The following is a 26,554-nucleotide window of genomic DNA, read 5'->3' on the forward strand; positions in this document are numbered from 1 at the left end:
ATATAGTGAATAAAAAATGCGAAAACGCACCCAGGGCGCAGTATCCCCAGCGGCCACAAGGGGGGGGCGGGGGGGCAATATCTCACAACGGGTAAGGGCTAGTGTCTACAAACCAGTAACTAGTACTACAACATGACGTAAGATACAGTATAATCCGCTCCTGACCGGATCACACATCAATTTAGTAATACGCCTTTCCTCCGATGTGGAAAGCTTGGTGACGCAAGGTTAGTTCACTTGAGAAGGAATAGTTGACTTATGCAGGCAAACCTCAACGTGTTTTGCTTCTTCATTAAACGTAGTTATTTTCTTGTTCGGACCCTGGGTATATTCGGATCTCGGGCTTACCCGAAGACCTCTAGGGGATGGTATTGATTCACAACACAGCTTCCTTCTGGAAATGGAAATGCTCAGGAACTGATGATGAACCGTACTGGGGCAGACCAATCAGCGGCAGCTATGGGTGGGATCTTCCAATAACGTGCCAAGTAGCTTGAAAAAAGGGGACGGCCTTTTTCAGCGATTGGGCTACAGTGATCCCAGATGGAAGGTTGGTTGTGAAACAATGTGAAGCTTTAGCCAGAAACACACTTCCTGTTTAAAACCTTTTTGGGCACCGCTTGTACGACCCAAGGCACATTTGTACCACATTTCATGCTTTTAGAGTCAATCGCCAACACTGTATTTGTTTATTGAATTTTGTCAATAATTCACTTCCTGTTTCAGATTTCTTTGGGCACTCCTTGTAGGATGTCTTCAAATTCAATTCAATATTTGTTCTAACAACATTAATTTGCTGTGGAAGTAACTTAATATATAAATATATTAATAAAACACATTCATGAATGTGTTTTCCTAAAACCTTGCTAAAACAGAAACACATATAGCATAAGGTGAAAGTAGTTCATAGCTCCCTTTGTGCAGGGAACAAGGAGGATTGGGGGGGGGGGGGGTGACCTGCATTGTAAGATTCCAGTTTTGACTATCATGTTATTTCTCTGCTTCTAGACATCCTGCACATGCTCCAGGAGGAACCAGAGCCTCCACACATTAATGACGATGACAAGGAGCTACTTCAAAGACTATCTAATGGAGAAAAACCTTTCCACTGTAAACATTGTGACAAGAGTTTCACTCAGTCAGGTGAACTGAAGAGACACCAGCGTGTCCACTCTGGAGAAAAACCTTTCCGCTGTAAACATTGTGACAAGAGTTTCAGTCAGTCATGTCACCTGATGTCACACCAGCGTATCCACACTGGAGAAAAACCTTTCTGCTGTGAATACTGTGACAAGCGTTTCAGTCAGTCAGGTGAACTTAAGAGACACCAGCGTGTCCACACTGGAGAAAGACCTTTCCTCTGTACACATTGTGACAAGAGTTTCAGTCAGTCAGGTGACCTTAAGAAGCACCAGCGTGTCCATACAGGAGAAAAACCATACCGATGTATGCAGTGTAACAAGAGTTTCAAGCATAAGAAGGACCTGCAGACACACCAGCGTGTCCACACTGGAGAGAAACTGAAAAGTGAAGCTGACGATGAAAACATCTCTTCACACTGCTTTGGAGTTGAATCTGACACTGAAGTCCCTGAAGACGGTGATGATTGGGGGGAGAAAAGTGGAGGTGTCCACACTGGAGAAAAACCTTTCCAGTGTAAACTGTGTAACAAGAGTTTCAGTTGTCTATCTAGCCTTAAAAGACACCAGATTGTCCACACTGGAGAAAAACCTTTCCTCTGTACACATTGTGACAAGAGTTTCAGTCAGTCAGGTGACTTAAAGAAACACCAGCGTGTCCACACTGGAGAAAAACCATATAGATGTAAGCAGTGTATTAAGAGTTTCAAGCATAAAAAGGACCTGCAGAGACACCAGCGTGTACACACCGGAGTAAAACGTTTCCAGTGTAAACTGTGTAACAAGAGTTTCAGCTTTTTATCTAGCCTTAAGAGACACCAGATTGTCCACACTGGAGAAAAACCTTTCCTCTGTACACATTGTGACAAGAGTTTCAGTCAGTCAGGTGACTTGAAGAAACACCAGCGTGTCCACACTGGAGAAAGACCATACCGATGTAAGCAGTGTATCAAGAGTTTCAAGCATAAAAAGGACCTGCAGACACACCAGCGTGTCCACACTGGAGAAAAACCTTTCCACTGTAAATATTGTGACAAGAGTTTCAGCCTGTCATCTCACCTGAAGACACACCAGTGTATCCACTCTGGTGAAAAACTGAAAAGTGAAGTTGACAATAAAAGCATCTCTTCACGCTGCTTTGAAATTGAAATTGAAGTTGAATCTGACGCTGAAGTCACTGAAGACAATGATGATTTGGGTGAGAAAAGTGGAGCTGTCCCCACTAGGGAAAAACGTTTCCAGTGTAAACTGTGTAACAAGAGTTTCAGCTGTTTATCTAGCCTTAATAGACACCAGCGTGTCCACACTGGAGAAAAACGTTTCCACTGTACACATTGTGACAAGAGTTTCAGTCAGTCAGGTGACCTTAAGAAGCACCAGTGTGTCCATACTCGAGAACAAACATACCGATGTAAGCAGTGTAACAAGAGTTGCAAGCATAAAAAGGACCTGCAGACACACCACCGTGTCCACACTGGAGGAAAACGTTTCCAGTGTAAACTGTGTAACAAGAGTTTCAACCTTTTATTTACACTTAATAGACACCAGCGTGTCCACACTGGAGAAAAACCATTCCACTGTACACATTGTGACAAGAGTTTCAGTCAGTCAGCTGACCTGAAGAAGCACCAGCGTGTCCACACTGGAGAAAAACCCTACAGATGTAAGCAGTGTATCAAGAGTTTCAAACATTTAAAGGACCTGAAGACACACCAGCGTGTCCACACTGGAGAAAACCTTTCCACTGTAAACTGGGCAAAGAGAGTTTGAGTTTGAGTTGACCTGAATAAACACCAGCGTATCTACTCACCTGCAAATATTGTGACAAGAGTTTCAGTCGGGTAATTTTGCCTGGAGAAAGACCTTTCCACTGTAAACATTGTGACAAGAGTTTCAGTCAGTCATCTCACCTGAAGACACACCACCGGTGTATCCACACTGGAGAAAAACTGAAAAGTGAAGGTGACGATGAAAACATCTCTTCAACGAGGGGGGAAACCTTTTTACTGATGGACCAACCACTCCCTGTTTATCTCCTAGACACAGAGATGCTGATATAGTACGTACGTATAGCTCAATCTCAAACTGAATCAATATAAAACATTAAAAGACAGAGAACTCCATCCATGGCAGTGAACGGTTGGATTTTGAAAATACGGAGATCTCCATCCATGGCAGTCGGTGTTACGTGTTAATGGTATAAGTTTGTATATTTACTGTAGGCGGAGCCGACATAACTGCGGGGTAAACCTGCCTCTTAAAAAACCTCTTCTACTAAGGTGAATGGTAGAGTGACTGATGTACAGTCTGCCTCAAACGTTACTCTTTTACCTGCTTTTTACTAACACTAACAAAGTATACAAAGATGCCCAGAACATCAGGATGAACCTGTGTAGTTTATGGCTGCTCAAACAGTACTGGCAACATTCCCAAAAAAAATAAAACGAAATGTCAAAATATCCACTGCGGTGGCTGAGACCAGAGCCATAGAGTAATGGTTGAGACAAAGCAGTGAAAGGTCCTGAAAGATACATAACGTCAGTCTTAGGGCCGATTCATACTCCTATTTTACCGCTGTTTCGGCGCTGTAGTGCCGAAATTATTTTGGCTCGTCAGAAATGTTCAGTAGCACCGAAAGAGACGACTTTAGGAAGGTACCCCCCCCCCCCCCCCCCCCCCCCCCGAACCTCAAATGACGTCACATTGTAGGCTCTACAGAGCCGAACCGACTTTCATTCGGCTATAAAATATAGGAGTATGAATTGGCCCTTACCCAATACCCAATCTTTCTGTTTTATGAACACAAGGCTGCTGACTGCTGTACAGCAGCAAAAAATATTTTGGTGTTATTCATTTATACTGTTTGAAACACTGAGGAAGGCTAACATGCCGAAACCAGGGGGGCAGTCAGCCAGATATTTTGTGAAGCCACTAAGGAAATCGGGACTTCCTGAAAATTCATATAATGGCCTGTTGTGGCGCTGTCATTGGGCTCAAAAAAACCCATAGCTCCATAGAGATCCATGTATTTGGGCCCAACTTCACCTAGACTGTATTACCTTAATAAACATGGTCATGAATACTTTCTGCTTCCAGTCACTAGTTTATAGTCTCATTTATAATGTCATAATATTCTTTTTGGAAAATATGGTCCCATTTATTAATGATTATCTATATTATCTATGAACGGGATCCACCACCCACTCGAGTCAAAATAAAAACCAACAAAGAAGAAGGGGGGAAGTCCCGCCTCGTTGTCTGGGCCAGCCAATGGCTCAGCTGGGCCCAATCGGATCTAGAAAGATTGCGACTTACAGTGCAAGGGATTTCAGGCTTCATTTTACGTTCATATTAGACCCGGTTTCTGATTTATGCTACAGACCAACCAACCTGCACATATTTTGCGTAGAAACGCAATTCTTAGTCAGGTGTCAGTACGCACGTACGAAATGCACAACGAAAACTGCAGTTCCATAGTGACCGTGTTTTTTAAGGAATACCCCAGTTATTTTAGATTCCACCAGTCCTAGGAATGCACTGCTGTGATTGGCTGGCTCGCCGGCTGGAAAAGCCAATTGAAGGAGCCTTTGCTGCGCATGGCGTCCTGACAGCCAATCAGTGTTGATTGGAAGATGTTATATGCCGCTTGGGTTTCATGTTCATTCATGACCGCATCCCAATTTACTGTGGATAGTTCAGTATCAATTTAATTTCTTTGATGCTGAAGTAGGCCTAAACATGTTTGTTTAATTTAAATGTTTAAAATAATTAGTTTTTATATTTAAATGAGATGAAGAAAGTCACCACTCAATATCACACATGTCGACAGGTGTGTGTAGGCTAAAGAGACTTTAGGGAAACAGGTTTGCTTCTAAATGTATTCATGCAGAAGGCCTTAGCCTACATGCGCAAAGACAGGTATGGGCTGTGCTCTAGTCTAGGTTGTCAATTTCTATGTTGTTGTGTTTGACAGTTTTTCCCAAAAAAGGACATGCAGCCAAGCCTGTAGAGGGGTGTGTTCAAGCTACGTGCAACACAACATTTCTTTGGGAAACCCAGCCATTTTCATGGTGAACCGTTCACCAAAGTTGTCTGTTCCTACTTCCTACGTACGGTACCTCAGTGAATAATGTTCATATACACATATAATTCATATAATGTTCATATACACTAAACTTCCCAATTCCCTACTGAACAACTTAAATAAAACACGGTGATATGGATGTGTACTGAACAACTATATAATAGGGGGGAAAAACATGGTGAAATTCAATGACCCAATGGAAACAAGCCATAGTGCTTTCTTTGGTTTAACCTTTTAGCATCCTTTGTACGGAACTGTACCTCTGCAAACTGTTCAATCAGACTGACAGTATAGGTCGCAGTTTACTATGAGAACCTGCATCTCCCGCCAGTCGGACGTTCGGATGGTGACGCCTCCATATATGGTCACGCCTCATGACATCACACCTCCATAATAATATGGTCACGCCTCGTGACATCACGCCTCCATATATTGGTCACGCCTTGTGACATCACGCATCGTGACACGTCACGCCGCCATATGTGACCGTCTCCATACGCTAGATCTGCATATATGGAGACGGCCAGAAACTCTACATCTGACCTCAAACCCTTAGATCTACATAAGTCCATATATGGAGCTGACCTGTTCTGACATTCCACATGTCGATCCTCCCCCCCCCCCCCCCACCCGTCCTTCCTCTTCGATGTCTCCCTTTTAGGATAGGGAGGACCGGAACGATAGCCCCCCCCCGCTATTCACTTGCTCAGAGACGTTGCTGCAGTTCCACCTTTCGCCAGCAGGTAGTGGCAGCTTCAACGTTGTATATAGCCTTATACTGGGGGCTTGCTTTTGGCTGATACTGCTTTTGGCTGATACATGTCCATTCAAACTCTAGACGGCCTGGCCCAAAGTTAGTACTACTTGCGCAAGCAGAGCGCGCAAGTACTGTGGTCGGCTGGTATATGTATGTATGTATGTATGTATGTCGGTAAGAATGGTGGTCCCTTATTGGCTGTTGACGGTGATGTGACTAAGGTACGCTTCAAGGTAGGTATATATATTTTATAGAGGTACTGACCGTAAGTTCTTAGAGGTCGGCAGAGTGCATTTGTAGTTAGTGCAGTCGTGCCCGGCGGAAACTAGAGTTCTCAACACTGGCCCGAGAATTAAGGCCCGTCTCTACCAGCTGGGTCCTCATCAAACCCTATATATACACTCAAAACACTGCTCCCGCTGCCACCATTAGATCTCCATTCCATATGTTGATCTGACCTCATCAAACCCTGTACACTCAACACATGCTCCATATATGGCCAGTACAGAATTCATTCCATATGTTGATCTGACCCCCCCAGCGCCAGTGCTCGCCCAGCAGTCTGCTGTCACCCAGGCGGGTGTGTGCACGTATACTGTAATATGCCTTACTGGTTAACTGAGCCTTTGGATAATTCAATGAACATTCAATGACTTTTATTGCGCGAATCCCCTGCTGATCAAGGTTTAATGGGTGGCCTACTTTATTTTTTTTCTTTTCAAGGCCTGGACATTCCGTCCCTGAATTAAGATTCAAGGGCATTCCTGGGTAACCATATTACCCTCTGCAGCCTCCACTCTGCAATGTATACACATATTAACCACTTGAACCCTATAGCTTCCCTATTCCGGATGCGTCAATACAGGCCAACGTTCTGCGAAAATAGTAAATCTACAAGCTCACGGTGACCTGTTGGGAGCTTTTAAATCAGCTATTTTTGGTGAAGAAAGGGGTCTTAGGATAGACCCCTGGATTTCACTTAATGTCAGTGGTGGAAAGTAACCAAGTAGGCCTACTGTACATTTACTCAATTACAATGTACTGTACTTAAGTACCCTACACTTTTCTTTGATGCTTTCTACTTCTATTGTACTACATCTCATATTGTATAATGTATACTCTTTCCTCCACTATACTTACTCCACAATTATATATGACTTTAGTTACTATAGTTACTTTGCAGATTTAGTTACATCTAACCCTGGTTATTACAAAACATACATTTTACCCATTAAATCCTTTTATCATTTGGCTATTTGGAAAATAGCAGATCTACAAGCTCAGAACATATCTTACTACAACGCATTGTATGCTTCTATCATGCTATTTTGCTAAGTAAAATTTTGAAAAGAACCACACATTTGAATTTTAATGTATACGTAATTATTTGGAAAAATAAAAATTTTAATCTTTTGAAAATGCATTAAAAATGGTAAGAAATGGAAAGAAAATGGATATTTACTTGTGAGCCATAAAAAAATGTTTGGGAAACGCTTGCCCTAGTAGAGATACTAGAGAACCATGGTGTGACATGCCTTCAAAATGTGACCTTGATTTAGTAGGCAACATGCAGGGCTTGACACTAAGGGTCGATTCATACTCAATTACCAACTTAATTTCGACTCTATAAAAGCAATTCATACTCGCTTGTAAATATTGGAGGTCCTTGACATGAGTATCCATACGTCTCCAGTGTTGGTGGAAAAAAAGTACTACATTTCTTGAAGGACCTTATCTTCATATAATAGGTCCTCACTAATATTATTTTTTTCTACTCGGTCTGTGTCTCATATAGGAGGGCTGTGGGCAGTTCAGAAACCATCATCGATGGGGAATACAAGCTAATAGAAACTGCAGGCTTTCTAGTCCTGAAAAGTTGCAATGCGAAAATGGAAGCCATCGTTCTCACGATAATGAAAATCTAAACATTTTTGTAAAGAAAATCTTTAAAAATAAATCTGCCTAATGATGATGTCACTGGAGGACGGTTTCTAAACTGCCCACAGCCGTCCTATGATGAGACACAGACTGAGTAGAATTTTTTTAGCCATTTCCTCCGGTGAAATAAAATCCCTTTCTGGTGAAAAAGTACCGTTTATACGTGTGGTGGGGGGCTCAGAGTGTGTCCACTATAAGGAAAGTAGGCTTTCTAATGACACAACCCGCCTTTGTTTTGGTGAGTAGCAAAAACGTTCTTTTTAAATACACTAAAGAGGAGAGGCTGGTCTGAGTTCCATGTGAGATTAGCATAGCCAATACAGGGCAGAATCATAGAAGCATTGGCTATATGGACCAGAGCTAGGCTGAAGAGAGGTATGTTTGGTAAGTAGTTACTAAAGTTTTCAAATAATTAAGTGGAGTATAAAGTACAATATTTGCCTCTGAGATGTCGTGGAGTGAAAGTAGGCCTACTGAAATTCATATACTCCAGTAAAGTTTTTTTCAACTAAGGTTCATGTTTAGGTTGTTATTAGAGAAAGTAAAATATGAGTGTTATTTTTTTTATTTTTTTTGCTGCTTTTTTTGTTTTAGGGATTTTAGCTGTTTTTGACAGGGGGGGCATTCGAGTATGGGGAAAAATGTGTACTTTTTTTACAAAATCTTATGGCGATTTATTTTTTTATTATTTACTATAGTCCTACTAGACCACAAGAAGTTACATCTGGCCACAAAAGATCACGAGATCTACTGAATGTGTCAAACTGACATATTGAGCCTATACGACACACAGTGTGGCTTCCCCCCATAGTATAGGCCTCCTTCACATTCAGTAGATCCTGCGATCTTCTGTGGCCAGATGTAATTTCCTGGGGGTCTATAATAAATAATTCAAAAATAAATTGCCATAACATTTTGTAAATAAAAACATATTTAGCCCCATGCTCGAATGCCCCCGCCACCCTGTCAAAAACAGCTTAAAATCCGTAAAACGAAAAAACAAAGCAGCAAATGAAGAAAGTTTAACACTCATCTTTTTCTAATAACAACGTAAAACATGAACCTTGGTTTTCCTTTAAGTACAGTACTTGTACTGTACTATAGTTTCCATGCCCGACTGCCAGTGTGTTGTAGTCTTAGTTTAAGAGACCGGCATCACTATACGGTTACAAATCTGCTGTAAAGCAGGTATAGTCTCTGGGTGACTAACGTGAGTTGTGACTCTTACCGTATGTAGGGGCCTACATGCTGCTGTGTTGTTATATCCTACCGAAGCTTTTCAGTAAACTTTACTATTTTGATTTATAATCATTGTGTGGACATTCGAGACATATTACAAAGATGCCCCCGTCCAGACCGCCCCTCTGCAATGAACTGCAGTGTCCAGGATTGCAGTTGTCCTGTCAATGCCGGTTGTTGTTATGGCTTCTGACTGTAGTTTGTAATCATCTCTCTTATCATGATGACTCGCTGTACGGCTGTAGTGCATGTGTGTATGTGTGCGAGCTGCTGTACTACCTAAATAACTCATTTTTAGGGGTTAGCGGGCATTGTAAAAAACGCAAAAACGCTAAAATAAAGGAACATTGGGAAGGTATTCCTTCCCAATGTTTCACACCCCCTGGGGTCAAGTTCAAGCTACGCCCATGGTTGTAGTGCTACTTTTAGTGGGGGGAGGAGGCCCCATAAGACATGTGCGCGGCATTTGCGTGCGCGTGCGCAACGCGCGCATCCACCACACTATTATAAAACATGCAGACGTGTACAGCCTATATGTACAAACAGGGTTTACAATGCTCGATCGTAGAAACTTGCACTACACTGCTGCCGACTGCCAATTAATTAAAATGTTCAGGCAAGTATAGAGTTATTTCAGGTTTGCCCGACGGGCAAGTATACGTACGTGCCGCATGAAGAACAATGCCACCTATTCACGACTAGCAGTTGCACTCATTCTGGTTTTTAAGGGACTGTCGCCACTCGTACTATATACAAGCTCACATTTTACCTACACTTTTATAATGGACGGTTCACTAATCAGGCAAAGTGGGCATGATGCATGACCTTTGGGCAAGTATAGAACATGACCTGTAACATGGCAAGTATACATCTGAGACCTTACTGTCAACCCCTGAACACGGGTTTGTCCCCATGACTGTTTAGGCTCCAATTATTGACAATCACCTGTTCTCTCTGCAGCCTGCCTCATGGATTCCTAGTAGGCCTACTGTATGTCCTAGTTTGTACTTGTGATGAAGAGCGTGCAGCTCGCAACGCCATTTTTTAAAATTATTGGAGCCCTACCTACAGCAGTAGGTTCCCAAACTTTAAGACACGACATAGAAATGAGATGAGTTTGCCTGTATGGGACCCAAACGGGTTCATGTGTTTGGTCCGACGGTCCGAACGACAACCTACCTCGAACCCTCACCCTATAAGGGCCGATTCATACAGTATACTCCTATTGTACCGCTGTTTCGGCGCCGTAGTGCCGAAACGATTTCGGCTCGTCAGAAACTTTCAGTAGCACCGAAGAGCCGACTTTAGGACGGTACGGTAAAACGGTTTTGTTTTGTGTTTGTGGAAACTATGAGATTTCTTTTAAATGTTATTATGAAATACTTGTTTTCTTTTGATGAATGAAAACTGCAAAAGGGGTATCCTACTATAAATGTGCCACGTCTCTGCATGTGTGTGTGTGTGTGTGTGTGTGTGTGTGTGTGTGTGTGTGTGTGTGTGTGTGTGTGTGTGTACGGTTGTAATGCACGTAACTCGAGAACCGTTTGCCCCACTAACTTCATATTCCACACCCCAGTGGGCAGTGTTGGGGAGTATTAAGCTACATGTAGCTGAGCTACGTAGCTTAGCTACATTTTGCTGTAGCTTGTGGTATTTTAGCTACATTCATATTTGTGTACCTCGTCAAGTAGCTCAGCTACTTTTTGGGTCATTTTTTGTAGCTTAGCTACTCAAGTTACAAGCTACAATTTTGGGTCTCCCAGAGGGGAGGAGGGGTCTCCCAGAGGAGAGCAGGGTGAGGAGGGGTCTCCCAGAGGGGAGCAGGGTGGGAGGGGTCTCCCATAGGGGAGCAGGGTGGGAGGAGGGGTCTCCCAGAGGGGAGCAGGGGGAGGAGGGGTCTCCCAGAGGGGAGCAGGGTGGGAGAAGGGGTCTCCCAGAGGGGAGCAGGGGGAGGAGGGGTCTCCCAGAGGGGAGGAGGGGTCTCCCAGAGGAGAGCAGGGTGAGGAGGGGTCTCCCAGAGGGGAGCAGGGTGGGAGGGGTCTCCCAGAGGGGAGCAGGGTGGGAGGGGTCTCCCAGAGGGGAGCAGGGTGGGAGGAGGGGTCTCCCAGAGGGGAGCAGGGGGAGGAGGGGTCTCCCAGAGGGGAGCAGGGTGGGAGAAGGGGTCTCCCAGAGGGGAGCAGGGGGAGGAGGGGTCTCCCAGAGGGGAGCAGGGTGGGAGGGGTCTCCCAGAGGGGAGCAGGGGTCTCCCGCATGTACATTCTCAATTTAACGCTGAAAAATTAAAAGTAGCTGAGCTACTTTTCCTATGTAGCTGTAGCTTTACAAGCTACATTTCTCCAGGGGTAGCTATGTAGCTTGATCAAGCTACTGCCATGGCGAGCTACTTGTAGCTTTACAAGCTACGCTTTCAAAGTAACTTCCCCAACACTGCCAGTGGGCCTAATCAGCCTAATATCACCTGTGCAATTTCCAGCCTCTGCCTCAGCCAATTGATTGCCATGGCAACCCCACACCTGACAATTGATTAGCCTACCAGTCCACTTTTCACAGTCAGTCAGTTTTCCCTCTTCACACACAGAGATCTCCATGTGGGACAGACAGACAGAGACAGAACGGGTGCTATGACAAGTTGACAACGGGAATTATTAGGTTCCCAATAAGTTGCATTGTTCTCAAGTGGGCCAGTAGCCGACGGGCACGTACAGGTCTAGTTTATTAAATATAGCCTATATGAAATATTCAAATATTGTTTTTGACAATCAAATGTTTTGTGGCATATATGGCTTGGTTACAGGCTTAAGATAATTTATATTAAATATTTTCAGAAATCTCTACAGGGAAATATCTATGGTTCTCTAGCTTTCCAAAAAATAGCAGATCTACAAGCTCACAGCACGACATAACTGTTTTCTACCGGAATAGGGTGGGTTCACGTGATGGTTTATATACGGTACGGTCGCCCCAATTCCATCACGCCCCAGCTGTGTGTGTGTGTGTGTGTGTGTGTGTGTGTGTGTGTGTGTTTGTGCGTGTGCGTGTGTGCGTGCGTGCGTGTGTGCGCACTTTAGAGTATATGAATAGAGAAGACATCCGAGTTCTCTTTCCATCCACTTGCATTAAGTTGCTCAAAAGCGCATGAGGTTGATTTCACTCCTCCTTCCCGGGTAGGAACAGATTGCATTCTGGGATGGATTGGCCCCAAACACATGAACGCGCTGCCGTTGACTATCATTGCACGCGTTCACGTGCGTTCCAGGGTGCGTTCACGTATGAAACAGCGTTCACGTGTCATCGTGAACGTGCACAATGATATAGTCAACGGACCAGCGCGTTCGTGTGTTTGGGGCCAACTGCAATACCTTCATTCGGCCACTATGTCCATTTCGCCTCAGGGTTTCCTCTGGGTGCCTTCTCTATTCATATATACTCTAAGGTGCACACGTGTATGTGTGGCCTAATTCATTATACTGTTCATATTATGCTCCTGTGTGTGCGTGTGGTTTACACTCTGTCAATTAACCAACCGTGACATGACATGACATGATTTCCAACTGAACCCGGATCACTTTTGTCCGTCTGCACACCAATCACTTCGTCAGAAATAGCTGATCTACAGGCTCAAATTTGAGCTTGTAGATCTGCTATTTTTGGTGAATCCTGCCCACATCTAACTGCCTTGACTGTCCCTGCAGCCCCCCTAAGTAGAGAGTGGACCCTATACCACAGGACACATATACAGCACCAATGACAATACTTCCATAAATGCTCCCATAAATAACCCACTGCATCAACATAACCTAAACATTCTTATAACGATTGGTTGCCGAGTATAACTTGGCATGACAACTCAATGACAAACACATTACATAATTATATACATTACCACAGCACTTTGATTGACCCCTTCCTAAACAAGCCTAAACAAGATACCAGCCGTGCATGTGAGACAACTATAGCAAACCGTCAGTGATTATTTACGATTTCGGCACACATACGTTCAATTAAAACAGTCCTTGCGTGTTATAGAAAGCAGTCCCGTTATGTGTGTGAGTGTTTATAGGCCCCCCGGGGTTCGTCGGGTTGCCCCGTGACAGTTATCACATAATGTACGTATAGCAATAAAAAAATCAACATGACAGGGAATGATCACGTAAGTGGTGCATGTACTGTATTAGAGAGAGAGAGAGAGAGAGAGAGAGAGAGAGAGAGAGAGAGAGAGAGAGAGAGAGAGAGAGAGAGAGAGAGAGAGAGAGAGCTATTTCAGTATGACATCCTATCCCAGACAGCCAATAATAATCTGGAAGTTACTACGGTTACAATGGCATGTGTCCACACATCTGTGATTTCACGGATGAGAATGATGTCACAAGTCTGTCTGTCTGTCTGTCACAGTCTGTCTGTCGCCAATATATTAAAGTCTAACTCATGTTCATCAGGTGATGTAATGGTGATGTGAAACAAACGGTGACAAAACAAACATTAAATTATCTTTATTGTTAATGGCATTTAATGTTTGTGTTAGGGGACAAGATGACCGTAAATGTTCCCTTCATTGTCAATGGGCGTTTTTAAAACAAACATTGAACCTGTATATAGGAGGGGCTATAGCGCCCCTCAAAAATCACACTTGTGTGGAGTGAGGAGCATTCTAATCATCATACATCATCACAGTCCGTGCTCAGCCAATAAAATAATTACATTCCATGCTACAGACACAAAGAACTGTGCATAGGAGGGGCTATAGTACCCATAAAAAAGGGCAGTCATATATTTTCCTTTAAAAGTAATGAATCAGCATTAGAAAATCAATCAGTCAAGAACTGAAGCTCACAGTTATTCGTCTTTTGATCTCCCAATGAATGGATGATCCAATCTATCCAATCCTGACGTCCAAAAAACCAGTCCCCCCTTGAAATCACACTTCCGTTCATTTGTGTGGAGTCTTCACCCTGCACCCTGGGTCCATCGTTGACAGACATCCTCTTCAGCCAATCAGCGTCTTTTTGTCTCCAACCAGCTATTTAAAGCGATCATATTGGGTATAGCTCATTCAGGAGGAGATACGCTGTGAGATTACGAACCGCTATCATTAGGAGACAGACAGGCAGCATCCGTGAGAGAACTGGCAGGGTATTGACGAGGAATTTTGTTTTAATAAGAGGGGTTTTAATGGTTTGACCCTGTCTGTCTTATCGCTGCTTGCAGCTAACTAACATATAAGTTATAACCAGTAAGATGCCCCGAGGTCACGCGCCCTCGGGGTGACAGGAGCCGTGACAGCAGCTGTACTGGCCATATATGAAGTGTGTCTGGAGTGTACAGGGTTTGATGAGGTCGGATCAAGATATGGAATGTCGGGGCATGTTCTCCCCGTGTCCCCTAGGGTACGTACCCTCACAAAAACAACAGTAATCCTGGTCTCTAAACTGCCTCCCCCTGGCCAGCCGGGGCTTTTGCGTGTCTTAAGGCGAGACATGGCAGGTGAAATCATGATTTTTCTCTTTTTTTTTTTTTTTGCTATTTTGCTTCCTAAACATGTTTTTTTTTTTTCAAACTAAAGCAAAATAAACATGAAAAATACAGATTTAGATGTTTATTTTGATGATTTATTTTAGCCAATGACAGCTCGTTTTTCTGGGTGAAAATCCACCATCTCTATTTTCATGATTGGTTGTTGGTACAAAGGAAGTGACCATATTTGGATCAGACCACAGTCAGCTCGAGGTCCAGACCTTTCCAATGATATATGCCATTATATGTTGTTGCCAAGGTTTGGATGAGATATTTTATCTCAAAATAGTGGCTTCAAATAAAACGTTTAGGAATTTTACAATACAAATCTTTACTCCGTTTACTCAAAATGAGTTTTCCTCATACCTGGGACAAAGAATCTCCACTTCTGTTGAACTCACATACACCAAACGTTCCAGTCTTATTCATAACTATATTCCGCAGACATTTACAGATGGATTTGTTGATATATCATTCACAGCCTGATTTACATCACATTTTATACCTAAAAACATGCAGAAAATTGGGGGTTTTATGCCTGTTGACACTATTTTCTGATTTGTGGAGTGATAATTAGAGTCCCATCTGTAATTTGACACATTTCTTTTTTGTGTCAACAAAATTAAATTATAATTTTGAACCTGGCTTTATCCGATCTTCAGATTTATCGTCCCGAAATGTATGCAAATTAGCACATATAATGCCTAATTTGCATATTTAAACATATAATTTCAGAAAACTTGTAATACAAAAGAGCCTAGTTTTAATATAAGTAATAAACTGGAGAAGTTTCATTGTGATAGCTATTATTTAACTTTTTCTTCCCTATTCACCCACCATGTCCTTATAAGTACCAGGTCTTATTCCCCAACTTGAGTATATAGACTCAAGTTGGGGAATAAGACCTGGTACTTAAGACACGCAAAATACAGCCCATAGACTGTGCCTTATTTTGCTGGTAAACCCCCCTGGAAGCCACGCAAGGACCCACTGGGCTAAAAGGCAGTTCAACTGCGCTGCCAGGGATAGGGGCTTTTTACGTGTTTACGTCCGTGCCCCGCAGGGGCCAGTGGATAGGAGCTGGACACCAGAGGATCACATGATGAGCGGCGTTGGTGGTGTGTGAGAACGGAGAAGATTTGGTTCCGTAGCGGAGGTGCCATTAAGCCATGGCGAGATTCATAGGCGAGGAGAAGTACTTTAAAATAGATGTGGCATTTTAACTACCAATGTAGATGCTAAGGGTAGGGGTGATCATGTGGGAGCACGTGGTGTGTGCCATACAACTCTTGCAGGCGAATTCTGGACATACTGTATAGTGTGCAGTGCAGGGTACAAGAAAGAGAAGGACATTAAGACCGATTTATACTTTGTTTGTACGATTGATATGGTGTTGCGGGACTGAAAATAGCCTACAAGCTCACAAATGTGTCACGCACGCACAGAGAGTTTCAGTGTGCAGTTGCGGTGTGGGAAAGAGAGGGGAGTAGACTGGAAGATGTGGCGTTGCTTTGTAATAGCCTCGGACAAGAGAATCAATGACTTCTGTAACAATTCTGACATTTGTATTATCTCTACAAATCTGCCAGAATTGATCAAGAAAATCTCTGTCAGTGTTTGTCCAAAGTAGGGTTGTCTGGGAGAGGGAGGGACCTGACTGTCCATTGATCTCGCAAACTAATTTCATAATGGATGTCAATGTCGGATCGGGGCTGAAACCTTGCCCACTCTGGTGCCATATGTCATGAAGTAGATAGGTCAATACTGACCTCATAGACTTGATTCACCAAGTCCATGATCCACACGGGAGACACACTGTTATTAGACACTGTGCTGTTGAGAAGAGTGTCAAAACACTCTAAAGTTACGCCAAGATGTTTGACCTTATAGCAACAGGACACTTTTTTTCCACAGATTTTTTCATGCCTTTTATTTCATTTCTATTCAAATATTTTCAAAAATGTAACCCAAAACAGTTTACAATTTTGCATTACTTCATTCAAAAGAATGTCGTGAGTAAATGAATACAAATCACACCCGTACTGTACTGTGTGAAGTGAGGGGCGCTCTTATCGTTGTACATCATCATCATGACATAAGATAGACACTATATGGCCCTTATTTATCAACGCGTTGTACACTGTGACCTCACTGTGTTTCGTAATGGCTTTCCTGCTCTCCAGTTAGCTCATCATAACATTAGCCACTGATGTCATTCTCCACGCTGCGGCGTTGCAGAGTGTGTGTGCAGACTTGCCAAAAACGTTTGGGAACCCATATGGGTTGGTCGGTCAACTGATTTCTCGGCCGGAGAATATCTGTGCGTTACAGTAGTCACGTACAGGTAATACAGAGGTAAGACACGAGAACAAGTACAGAATAGGTAGTAGTAACACTAGTGAAAATAGGATAATGACATAAATAAAACTCAATATCCAACCTTTTTCCCTTCATGCCTGGACTAGTCTGGTCTGCATAATGCATATACATAGGCCATCAATAGATAAAATAGGAGCATGGAAATCGTGTGCATTCTATCACCAATAGAAACGGCTATAAAGACTGACCTGACCATCTGCACTTGGACTGACCATGTATCAGCTGTAAATCATGTCAATCCAAAACAACAGGTGGTGGCCAGCCTGAGTAGCAGTTCCTAGAAGGGCAGCAAACAAGTTGTAGCTGCCCCTCGAATTGTGAATGAAGACGAAATTGGATGGTTTCAACGGGTGTTTATTTCCCTTAAGAAGCACCATTCGAACACCGTGAAAACTATAAAAAATAGGAAATAAAATACTATTACAATTATAACATTTCATAGTTTCACGTAATAAAATCTGTGCATTAAATGCATCACTTCAGTAGTAGGCCTACAAACAATAAAATTGTTAAGTTATGGGCAATTATAATCAATGCAGTGATACAATAACTCAATTAATTTCAATGTAAGACAAATACCAAAGCAAAATGCACAATAGCTAAATGTACCAGAAACCAAAAGGAAGTTCAAACAAAATACAATAATTAAGCCCCAAATCGAAGAAAACAAACAAACACTCCTGTACCTCGCTCCGCTTATCGAGGGCGCTAAGGTCTGGAGAGGCCACCTCGAACTTCATACAAATGAAGTCACAGCAAGCAGGTACTTAGTCACCAAACGATCACACTGTGGATAATACAAGCGGTTCAGTCCACTGAAGCTACAAAACATCTTGATAGTTCAAGATGACAATCAATCAACAGTGTACAAGGATGAACATTGCAAACTTCTCATACCGTGTCTCTGCTGCTACAAACACTGCATGTCTCTCAGTGTCACTCTGGCTGAGTGTGTCTGAGGTGAGTGAAGCCAACAGGCTTCAGCTATATAAGCACCCTAACCGGAAGTTTCACAATAATAGTGCCCTAAACATCCAGGACGGCCAGCCGGGGCGCCTGATGGAGGGGAAAGGAACTGGTTGGAATAACGTGTTCCTTCCACGCGCTACGTCCAACCAGGGAAACTCCCCCCTGTCAGGTGTAAAGGAGCAACTTGGACACTCGGGCATGAAGGAAGCATGAGTTAAGTCCGTTGCTCTCCCCAGGTTGGCGGAGGGTGTGTAGAGCCCATAGGGGTGAAAAATGGGTTACAAAATCGTGGGATAAAACATATATTAAAAAATAATAATAAGACAACACAAATAAACAAAGAAAATAACAAACTTCAAAGTCAAGACATGACTGAAGTTAAAAGAACCGACACCGGCACGTTTACACAAGTAAATGAGTCCCTCTTTAAATGTGACACATGTGTATGCGATTGTTTGAGAGCAGAAGCGTGAGAGCCTGGAGCCTGCAACTCCAAAGCATTTCCTGACTGAACTTGCGCAAGGCTCTTTTCCGTTTCCCCCTCATTTAAGTCAAGTCAAGTCACCTTTAGCACGCTTAAAAATCAAATATGACACAGTGCTTTCCAATCACAAAAACATGTTCGTTTCAGAGTTTACTAAAGCAAGCGTCCATGCAGGATTTATTCAGCATTAATACGTTTTGAACACCCAGACCTTAATGTCTTATAAAAAGAGAACATGAACGAAAGACAACTTCTTAGGTCGGCTGTTGTCACCTGTAACAGGCTTTATTGTTACTCTGCAGAAAGTCTCCAGATACACTAAAAATTGTTCCCCCATGCATGTCCCATATGTAGCAGTCAGTAAGATAAGGTCACTGCAATTGACACCGGGAACTCCCTGCCAAAAAGCTTGGAGTTACTGTGGGAAACAACACAGGGCATATCAAAAGGACGTCCCACACCTACCTATACGTGGATGTGCTAAAGAAAGATGCCATGTCGAAAGCACAAACGAGCAGGCCAGATGGAGTATTGAGATGACATGACGTATATTTTTGATGATTCAGTGTCAGTCTCTCTCCGCCTATTTATGGTTTTTGCTCTCTTACCTGGTAAAACGTGAACCTGTGTGTGTCCTTGAACAAACTGAAGCTAAGAGTAATAATGACAAAAGAGTTTCCGTTTCTCTTCAATTAAATAACGGATGGCATATGCCCAGGTTTATTCACTTAATAGGGTTGTGCAACATCGAAATCTTTCGCACTTTAAATAGTGCACCTCAAATACTTAATGGTTGTATGTCTTACAAAGTAATAACGATAAAGAATATTCTGTTGCCAAAATACTGTGTGGCTGATTCGGCCTTGGTCACACTTGCACTAATAGCTATTTTCACTGTATGTTTGTCCCAAAAATAGGGTTTCACGAGGTTAAAGTTATTGTTGTTGTAGTATGTGCTGTTCCTGAGGCGAGATGTCCTATACACCATCTGTGGAATCTCCGGAGGGAGAGTGGTTTGACGAGGGAGCTAGCAGGGTCAGAGCTACTTAACTGTCACTCTCTGTGTCTCGTCTGTGTCTGGTGCATGTGGAAAACGTGGAGGGGACGTACAGAAGGAAGGACACAGCCAATGATCTGGAACTCTGTGAGTACTACTCTTTCCAACTGTCCTCTCTCGGGTACTGTTGTGTTGTCACACAAAAGGCAAGGACACTCTCCATACTATTGGGATACTATTTACATTATGAAGAGAGGATATATAAAAAAAGATTTTTGAGCGATGGAAAAAAGCGAATTAGCACAAAAACCCAATGCTCCATTGAATTCAATGCAATTCAATTAAATTCATTGAGGGCTTATGGTAGGTAGGGGAGAACGGGGTAAGATGAGCCAGTGTCCAAGTTGAACCACCCCCTTTATCTAGAAAACTAGAAACCTGTGTCGCCATGTGACCTTAAATCTAGTAAGCATCCATAATTTACACCTGGCTGTGAAGTTGGGAAGCACATGGGGAAAGTAGAAAACATTATTTTACACAAAAAACTGTTTTTGTCGGTCAAAGTAAAATTTCAACACATCACGTAAAATGACTGCTATACAAAGCAAAATGTACCTAGGTCTAAAATGTAATATCATACACGTTGATGATTTGCCAATGGATAGAACCATGTTAATCATTTAGCAATTAAATTGTCTGAAGTAGCTTATTCTAGTCATTGTTTTCTAAAATGGTGGCTAGGGTAAGATGAGCCAATGTCTGGGGGTGAGTCAATGGGAATCACTATTCATATTTTTTTATTAAGTCTTTGCTACTCAAATTATACTGAATGACCTTTAATTTGCATGTACATACTCATTTAACAGAAGTTTGCAATATTGTACTAACAATATTGCAAATATAAGGTTCTGAATAACAAACTTTTATTTAATTGTCCTTATAGTGTTTAAATAATAAATAAACAAATAAATAAGACTATTTGCTAAAGGGAAAACTGTTATTATATTATTATTGATAAGTGAATACATTATCTGTTCAAGTTTAAGCTTTTAACATTCAAATATCATGTGGTTCGACTTACCCCTGGGCCCTTACCTGGGGCAAGTTGAGCCACTTTTTTTTTTAAAGGTCATATTTTCATGGCCCTTTGTCATATGCTTACTCATCATTTCAAGTGATAGAAGACATCCTGAAATATGGGTAGATCATTAGATTTTACTGCCATCACATTTTGCCTTGCTTCCAGGACAACTTAAGCTAAAAGTGGTTCATCTTACCCCGTTCTCCTTTAGGGGAAATAGCCAATAATGCGCTTTTGCACAAAATAACACATGGACCTCTTTGGTGGGGACTCAACAACTATACAAATAAAGGTAAGAAAGCCTTCTAGTTTGAAATGCTCCTTTAAGCCCTAACCACACCACCAGAGGGTCATGCAACTACTTGCAACCATTATTCCCAATGGCAGTTAGTTGCAAGGATCGAGTATTCGAGTTGCATTGGTGTGGTTTGTTTTGTTGCGAGTAGTTGCAAGGAGTTACAGCTGGTGTGGTTTGGGCTTTAGAGCAAGAACAGAGCCATAGAGTAGGACAGTAAGATGTATTATAAAAAAAGTGTGAATTGAGTTTCTAGGTGAAAGTGATTTTTGAGTGGTGCAACCACTCCCTTACGGAGCTATGTGTGTGTGTGTGTGTGTGTGTGTGTGTGTGTGTGTGTGTGTGTGTGTGTGTGTGTGTGTGTGTGTGTGTGTGTGTGGGTGGGTGGGTGGGTAGGTGGCTGGCTGGCTGGGTACGTCTGAGCATGAAAACAGCATGGTTGTTTTTCACAGTAGAGGGACCCCCGTCCCCCACACGGTAACTCATTTCTCAACCGTTTCGGATTCGGGGCAGCTTGCCGGAATTGGGCCGGCACCCTGGGTGCGTTCATGTGGGCCTGCATTTTTTTTTACATGCCTAAATCTGCCATTGACCCCCAATATAATTTTCTCAAATATGAAAGCACTATATTTCTAAAACATTTCCAAGATTTATTTTCAGGAAAACATGTCCGCACCGTATGAACAACATTTTTTTTTTTTTTTTTTTTTAATATATTTTTTATCCCACGATTTTGTAACCCATTTTTCACCCCTGTGTCAATCATCTAATGTGATCCTGGGCTCTACACACCCTCCGCCAACCTGGGGAGAGCAACGGACTTAACTCATGCTTCCTTCATGCTTGAGTGTCCAAGTTGCTCCTTTACACCTGACAGGGGGGAGTTTCCCTGGTTGGACGTAGCGCGTGGAAGGAACACGTTATTCCAACCAGTTCCTTTCCCCTCCATCAGGCGCCCCGGCTGGCCAGGGGGAGGCAGTTTTAGAGACCAGGATTACTGCATGTTTTTGTGAGGGTACCTACCCTAGGGGACACGGGGAGAACATGCAAACTCCACACAGAAAGGCCCTTTTGCCAACCCCGCCTTCGGGTATGGGCACTGATGACGCGGAGGAGGAAACATGCCGCCAGCACCCACAGCGCCCCGAGCGGGAATCGAACCCAGGACCTTCTAGCTGTGAGGCGACAGCACTACATTTTAAAGTTTGAATGGGGTTTCTAGGTGTAAGTAGTATAGGACTGCATGCCAAAGTTTGTGCTATTGCCATTTTCAATACATTGGGCGTTTAAGCTGAATAACTGAAAAACTACAAAACATTTCTAAGTAAAAACTTCCAGCATGTGTGTCCACGGTAAGCTGAATCATAAAAAGTGTGAATGGAGTTTCTATAAGTGATTTTTTGACGTGCCAAAATCTGCCATTGACCCCATTAAAGTTTTTTTCAAATTTGAAAGCACTATATTTCTAACTATGAAACATTTCAAAGATACATTTTCAGGCAAACATGTCCACCGTAAGATGAACATTTTAAAGTTTCTAGGTATATAGTATACCTAGTCTAAGTATATAGGACTAGTATAGCATGCCAAAGTTTGTGCTATTTTCATTGACAATATGCATTGGGCGTTTAAGTTAAATAACTCAGAAATTACAAAACATTTAAAAGTAAAGAAATGATGTGTGTCCACAGTAAACTGAATCATAAAAAATGTGAATGGAGTTTCTAGGTGAAAGTGATTTTTTGACGTGCCAAAATCTGCCATGATTGACCCCCATTATAATTTTCTCAAATTTGAAAGCACCATATTTCTAAAACTATGAAATATTTTAAAGATTAATTTATGTCTACCGTAAGATGAACATTTATGTCCACCGTAAGATGAACATTTTAAAGTTTGAATGGGTGTCTAGATGCTGAAAATCACTTTTTTCGTGATGTTTATCACATTTGTTTTATCGTCGAAATCATGAAAATAGTTTGTCGTCAAAAAACATGAACTATAGTATGCCTTTTTCATGATTTTCATCTTTTTATCGTAGAAATTAAACCACCAGTTTTAAATGGAGGAAACTGAAAAAGGGGATATTTTGACACCTTTACAAACATATTCTCAAATAAAACGACACATTCAAACCGTCGTCTTGTCATGAACTTAGTTTTTATTGCCATAGGTTTTAGTTGGTGTTGTGAGCACAGTGGTATACCCGACAAACAGACAGGGGTCAAAGGGCAAGGGAACACTGGTGATGTCATCGGGGCATGAAACTAACTCCTTTAAGCTGAATTCATTGTCATACTCCATCGCACGTCACAAGAACTGATCAACAGTTCACTGTCGCACAACGGCGTATACATTTGGTACCATAGCCCCCACAAGACGGTATATTCGAACAATCTTCATTCTCCAGCGAAACAGAAGACGAGGTGTTTCGCAGTGTATATATAGAGACCCAAGCAATTCGCCAGCAGCTGTCTGGTGGCGGCAAGTCGTTAGTTTCAAGCCCCAGAGGTCATTAATAGCATTAATACAGTCAATAATTAACATAGTTAACTCCTAATCAATAAGCTAATCTAGCGATATGAATGGAAGACTGGTAATTTACAGGAAGTCACATGGACACCACTTACACAAGGGCAACGAACAAGACACTGGGGGTTGATGCGAGGTATACGACCGGAACGGACACACAGACCGGGGGCTAAACTTTCCTCCACAAGAGTGGAGAGGATAGTGTGCGTCTTATACGTTAAAAGCCTCGAGTCTGTTGTCCGAAGCCTCAAGACAATTCCCTACAAGGACAGAACATCTGATTTTAGACCTCTTTGAGCTTTTAACAGGCTCCAGTGGTATACAGTACATGCAGGGCAGGGTTTCCCAAATCCAACTTAAGACACCAGATGAACCAGATGTGGCCCGGGGCGGTTTAAAAACCAAAACATCTCTGGTCAGTTGTTGCCGCGAGTCGCTCCGAAGTGTCAAAGTATAACAAAGTGAAATGTACATAATAGTCCCGTTATATAAGGTCAGCCAGTAAATCTTTAGCATCCCAAGGAGAGTTGGCTGCATTGCATAATAGGCTTATACTGTATTCTGCAGTGAGTTTCCTGGATAACATCAATTATAAATTATACATAGTATAGTATCTGATGCTGACATGAAGACACTGAGCAGCGACAAGTTGATTTGGGGAAACCCAGAGAACCTAGGGCAGCAAATGAGATGTTCTGTGCCTGTCGGAATACAGCCTATAGGTGTCAGAGTTGATAAGACAGTATCCTTAATCCTTCTCAGCCATCAGTGTGCATATGGAGAGAGAGAGACAGACAGACAGACAGACAGACAGACAGAGTACAGCGGTATTTGTGGAGGTACTATTACTGGGGAAGATATCATTCAGGAATATTAAGGTTGATACGTAAACCTTTGTTGTCCATCCCTCCTACTGAGTATTAGGCGCTCTCTCTCACACACACACACACACACACACACACACACACACACACACACACACACACACACACAGAGAGAGAGAGAGTACTGTAATATGAACAGCTTTACAGGACTGTCAAGTTTACAGATGACAGATAGGCATGAGCAGTTTTACAGTACTGTGAAGTTTACAGTTTACAGTTGACAGTGGCATGAGTAGTTTTGTGGTAGGGATAATATGGGACGTTAAGCATCATTCATTTAATCGCGGTAAACGCTCACAATAACTGTAAATATTGCGGAGATTTAAATGCATCGTGACATGATCCATCATGCCCTGGACCTGAGTTATGGCTGTACTTTTTCCATATCGTCCCATCCATATTTTAAGGTAACATTTATAGCTGACACCGAGTGTTTTTACAGAACTGTAAAGTTAGCGTCATGAGCGGTCTTACAGTCCTGTAAACTTTACATCTTCTCAGTTCAGCAGCCTTTCGCTTGGAGCAAAGATACTGTCCACAAAACCGTTTTGGCAGAGAGACATGAGGACACCGAACAGAATGAATTTTGGTAAAATACATTTCTCTAAAGTTAAATTTTTAAATGACTTACAAGTTGTTTAAATTTCTTCACTTTTTTGCCCCTCCCAGGCTAGTCAATGATTGGACGTACACAAGAAAAAAGAAAAAGAAAAAAGCCCACAAAAGATATATACACATATTCAAATAAAAAATACTGGCTTGTAAGATGTGTCAGTAAATGTCCAGCTCTTTGTCTACACACACACACACACACACACACCTCAGTGACACTTTTTCAACAAAAAAAAAATAATATTATTGGGATTAGCCTTAATCTCACTATTAACAATGGCTAGTGTTAGTATTCGACTCTATGGACAGTATTTTGTTTAGAAGGAAGATACACTTTTAAGGAGGTTTTTACTTTTTCATCCCCCCAGATTATAGATTCTACTAAATGTGTCTTCAATGCCAGTACAGCAACCCAGTCGCCAGAGAGAAACTTTTTAAGTGTTGCCATGTCTGCTTATTTTAAGAAATTATATATTTGGCTGTAAATATATTATTTGTAAATGTGCCTGTATTGGAAGTTGCACGTCAGGTACAATGACAAACATACCCCAAAGGGGTGGGGACTAAATCATTAAATCAGACTGCTAGGCACAGTTGGGCACAGTCAAATAATCCGTTCTTAGTTGCAGTATAATCGACTTGGAAATTGGACCTACTTGAATTGGAAATATAGGATTGATTCAACATGGTCTGCGAGTGCAAACATAATTTGTTCTTCCTTTAAAAAAAAAATACATTCAATTTATTTTATGATTTTCAGAAACGTACAGAGCTGAGGTCATCCCTGGCGACATTGAGGCTGTCAGTGGTGGAAAGTAACTAAGTACATTTACTTAAGTACAATTTTGAGGTATTTGTACTTTACTTGAATATTTCCAATTCCCAATAGTTTTACTTCTATACTCCACCACATAACAGATGCGAATATTGTACTTTTTACTCCACTACATTTTGAAACTTTAGTTACTAGATAGGCCTACTTTGTCTACGTGTATCGTACTTGTACTACTGATACTTGTTTAGATTGCATTGGACTGCATTGTGTTGACAAGGTGGTGTTTAGGCGGAGTTGCGTTACGCCAGGGCTCCACTGGGCGCGTCTGCGTCACCGTCACAGAATGTTCCCTTTTTAATCAATGAAGGGTGGCTCCACTGCCCCCGTTGTGCGTGCGTGCGTGCCGCGTGCGTGCGTCACCATTAAAATTGAACCGGTTCGTTTTTTGACGCACGCGTCAGAGACGCAACGCGCCCATACGCGCCCAGTGGAGCCCTGGCGTTAGTCATAGGCGTTTGTAGCCAGACACAAAACCGTCCTCACCAACATCGGGGAGAGGAGGAGTGTATGTGGGGTGTCAAATCACCTCAGAAATGGCAGTTCCATCCGCCAGCAGACATATCTGGCTTGTTCTATCCATTTTCAATCTCAAACATTTTCTGCGCCGTGTCACGGCGTGTGTTCAAAAAGTGGAAGAACTGCTGGTTTTTGGCTGGTGGTCGCCACAGAATTAACTGGGTTGAAAGCAGAGTAGCAGACATCAAATATTTGGACAAAATGCTGACATATTTAAGCTAACCACTTTGTCTAACTACCGTACACATAATCTAAAATATTATCAGCATTCAAACGGGATGCCAGGCTTAATGTGGTTAACA

At 42.3% G+C, this 26,554-nt stretch overlaps 1 protein-coding gene across 1 annotated transcript; it reads left to right on the forward strand.

Moving 5' to 3' along the window:
• The first annotated feature begins 1,104 nt into the window (after positions 1–1,104).
• LOC308316255 (uncharacterized protein) lies at positions 1,105–3,175 on the forward strand. The gene has a single exon (XM_080764758.1). The coding sequence runs from the start codon at positions 1,236–1,238 to the stop codon at positions 2,907–2,909; it is 1,674 nt and encodes a 557-aa protein (XP_080620884.1). The 5' UTR covers positions 1,105–1,235; the 3' UTR covers positions 2,910–3,175.
• The last annotated feature ends 23,379 nt before the right edge of the window (positions 3,176–26,554 follow it).

The sequence above is a fragment of the Protomyctophum bolini genome (genome assembly GCF_963924005.1).
Source record: "Protomyctophum bolini genome assembly, chromosome: 5".
NCBI classification, from domain to species: Eukaryota; Metazoa; Chordata; class Actinopteri; order Myctophiformes; family Myctophidae; genus Protomyctophum; species Protomyctophum bolini.

Bases quoted from the DNA above. Each gene is read 5' to 3' on its own strand.
- LOC308316255 (XM_080764758.1), top strand. From the start codon at position 1,236: ATGTCACACCAGCGTATCCACACTGGAGAAAAACCTTTCTGCTGTGAA.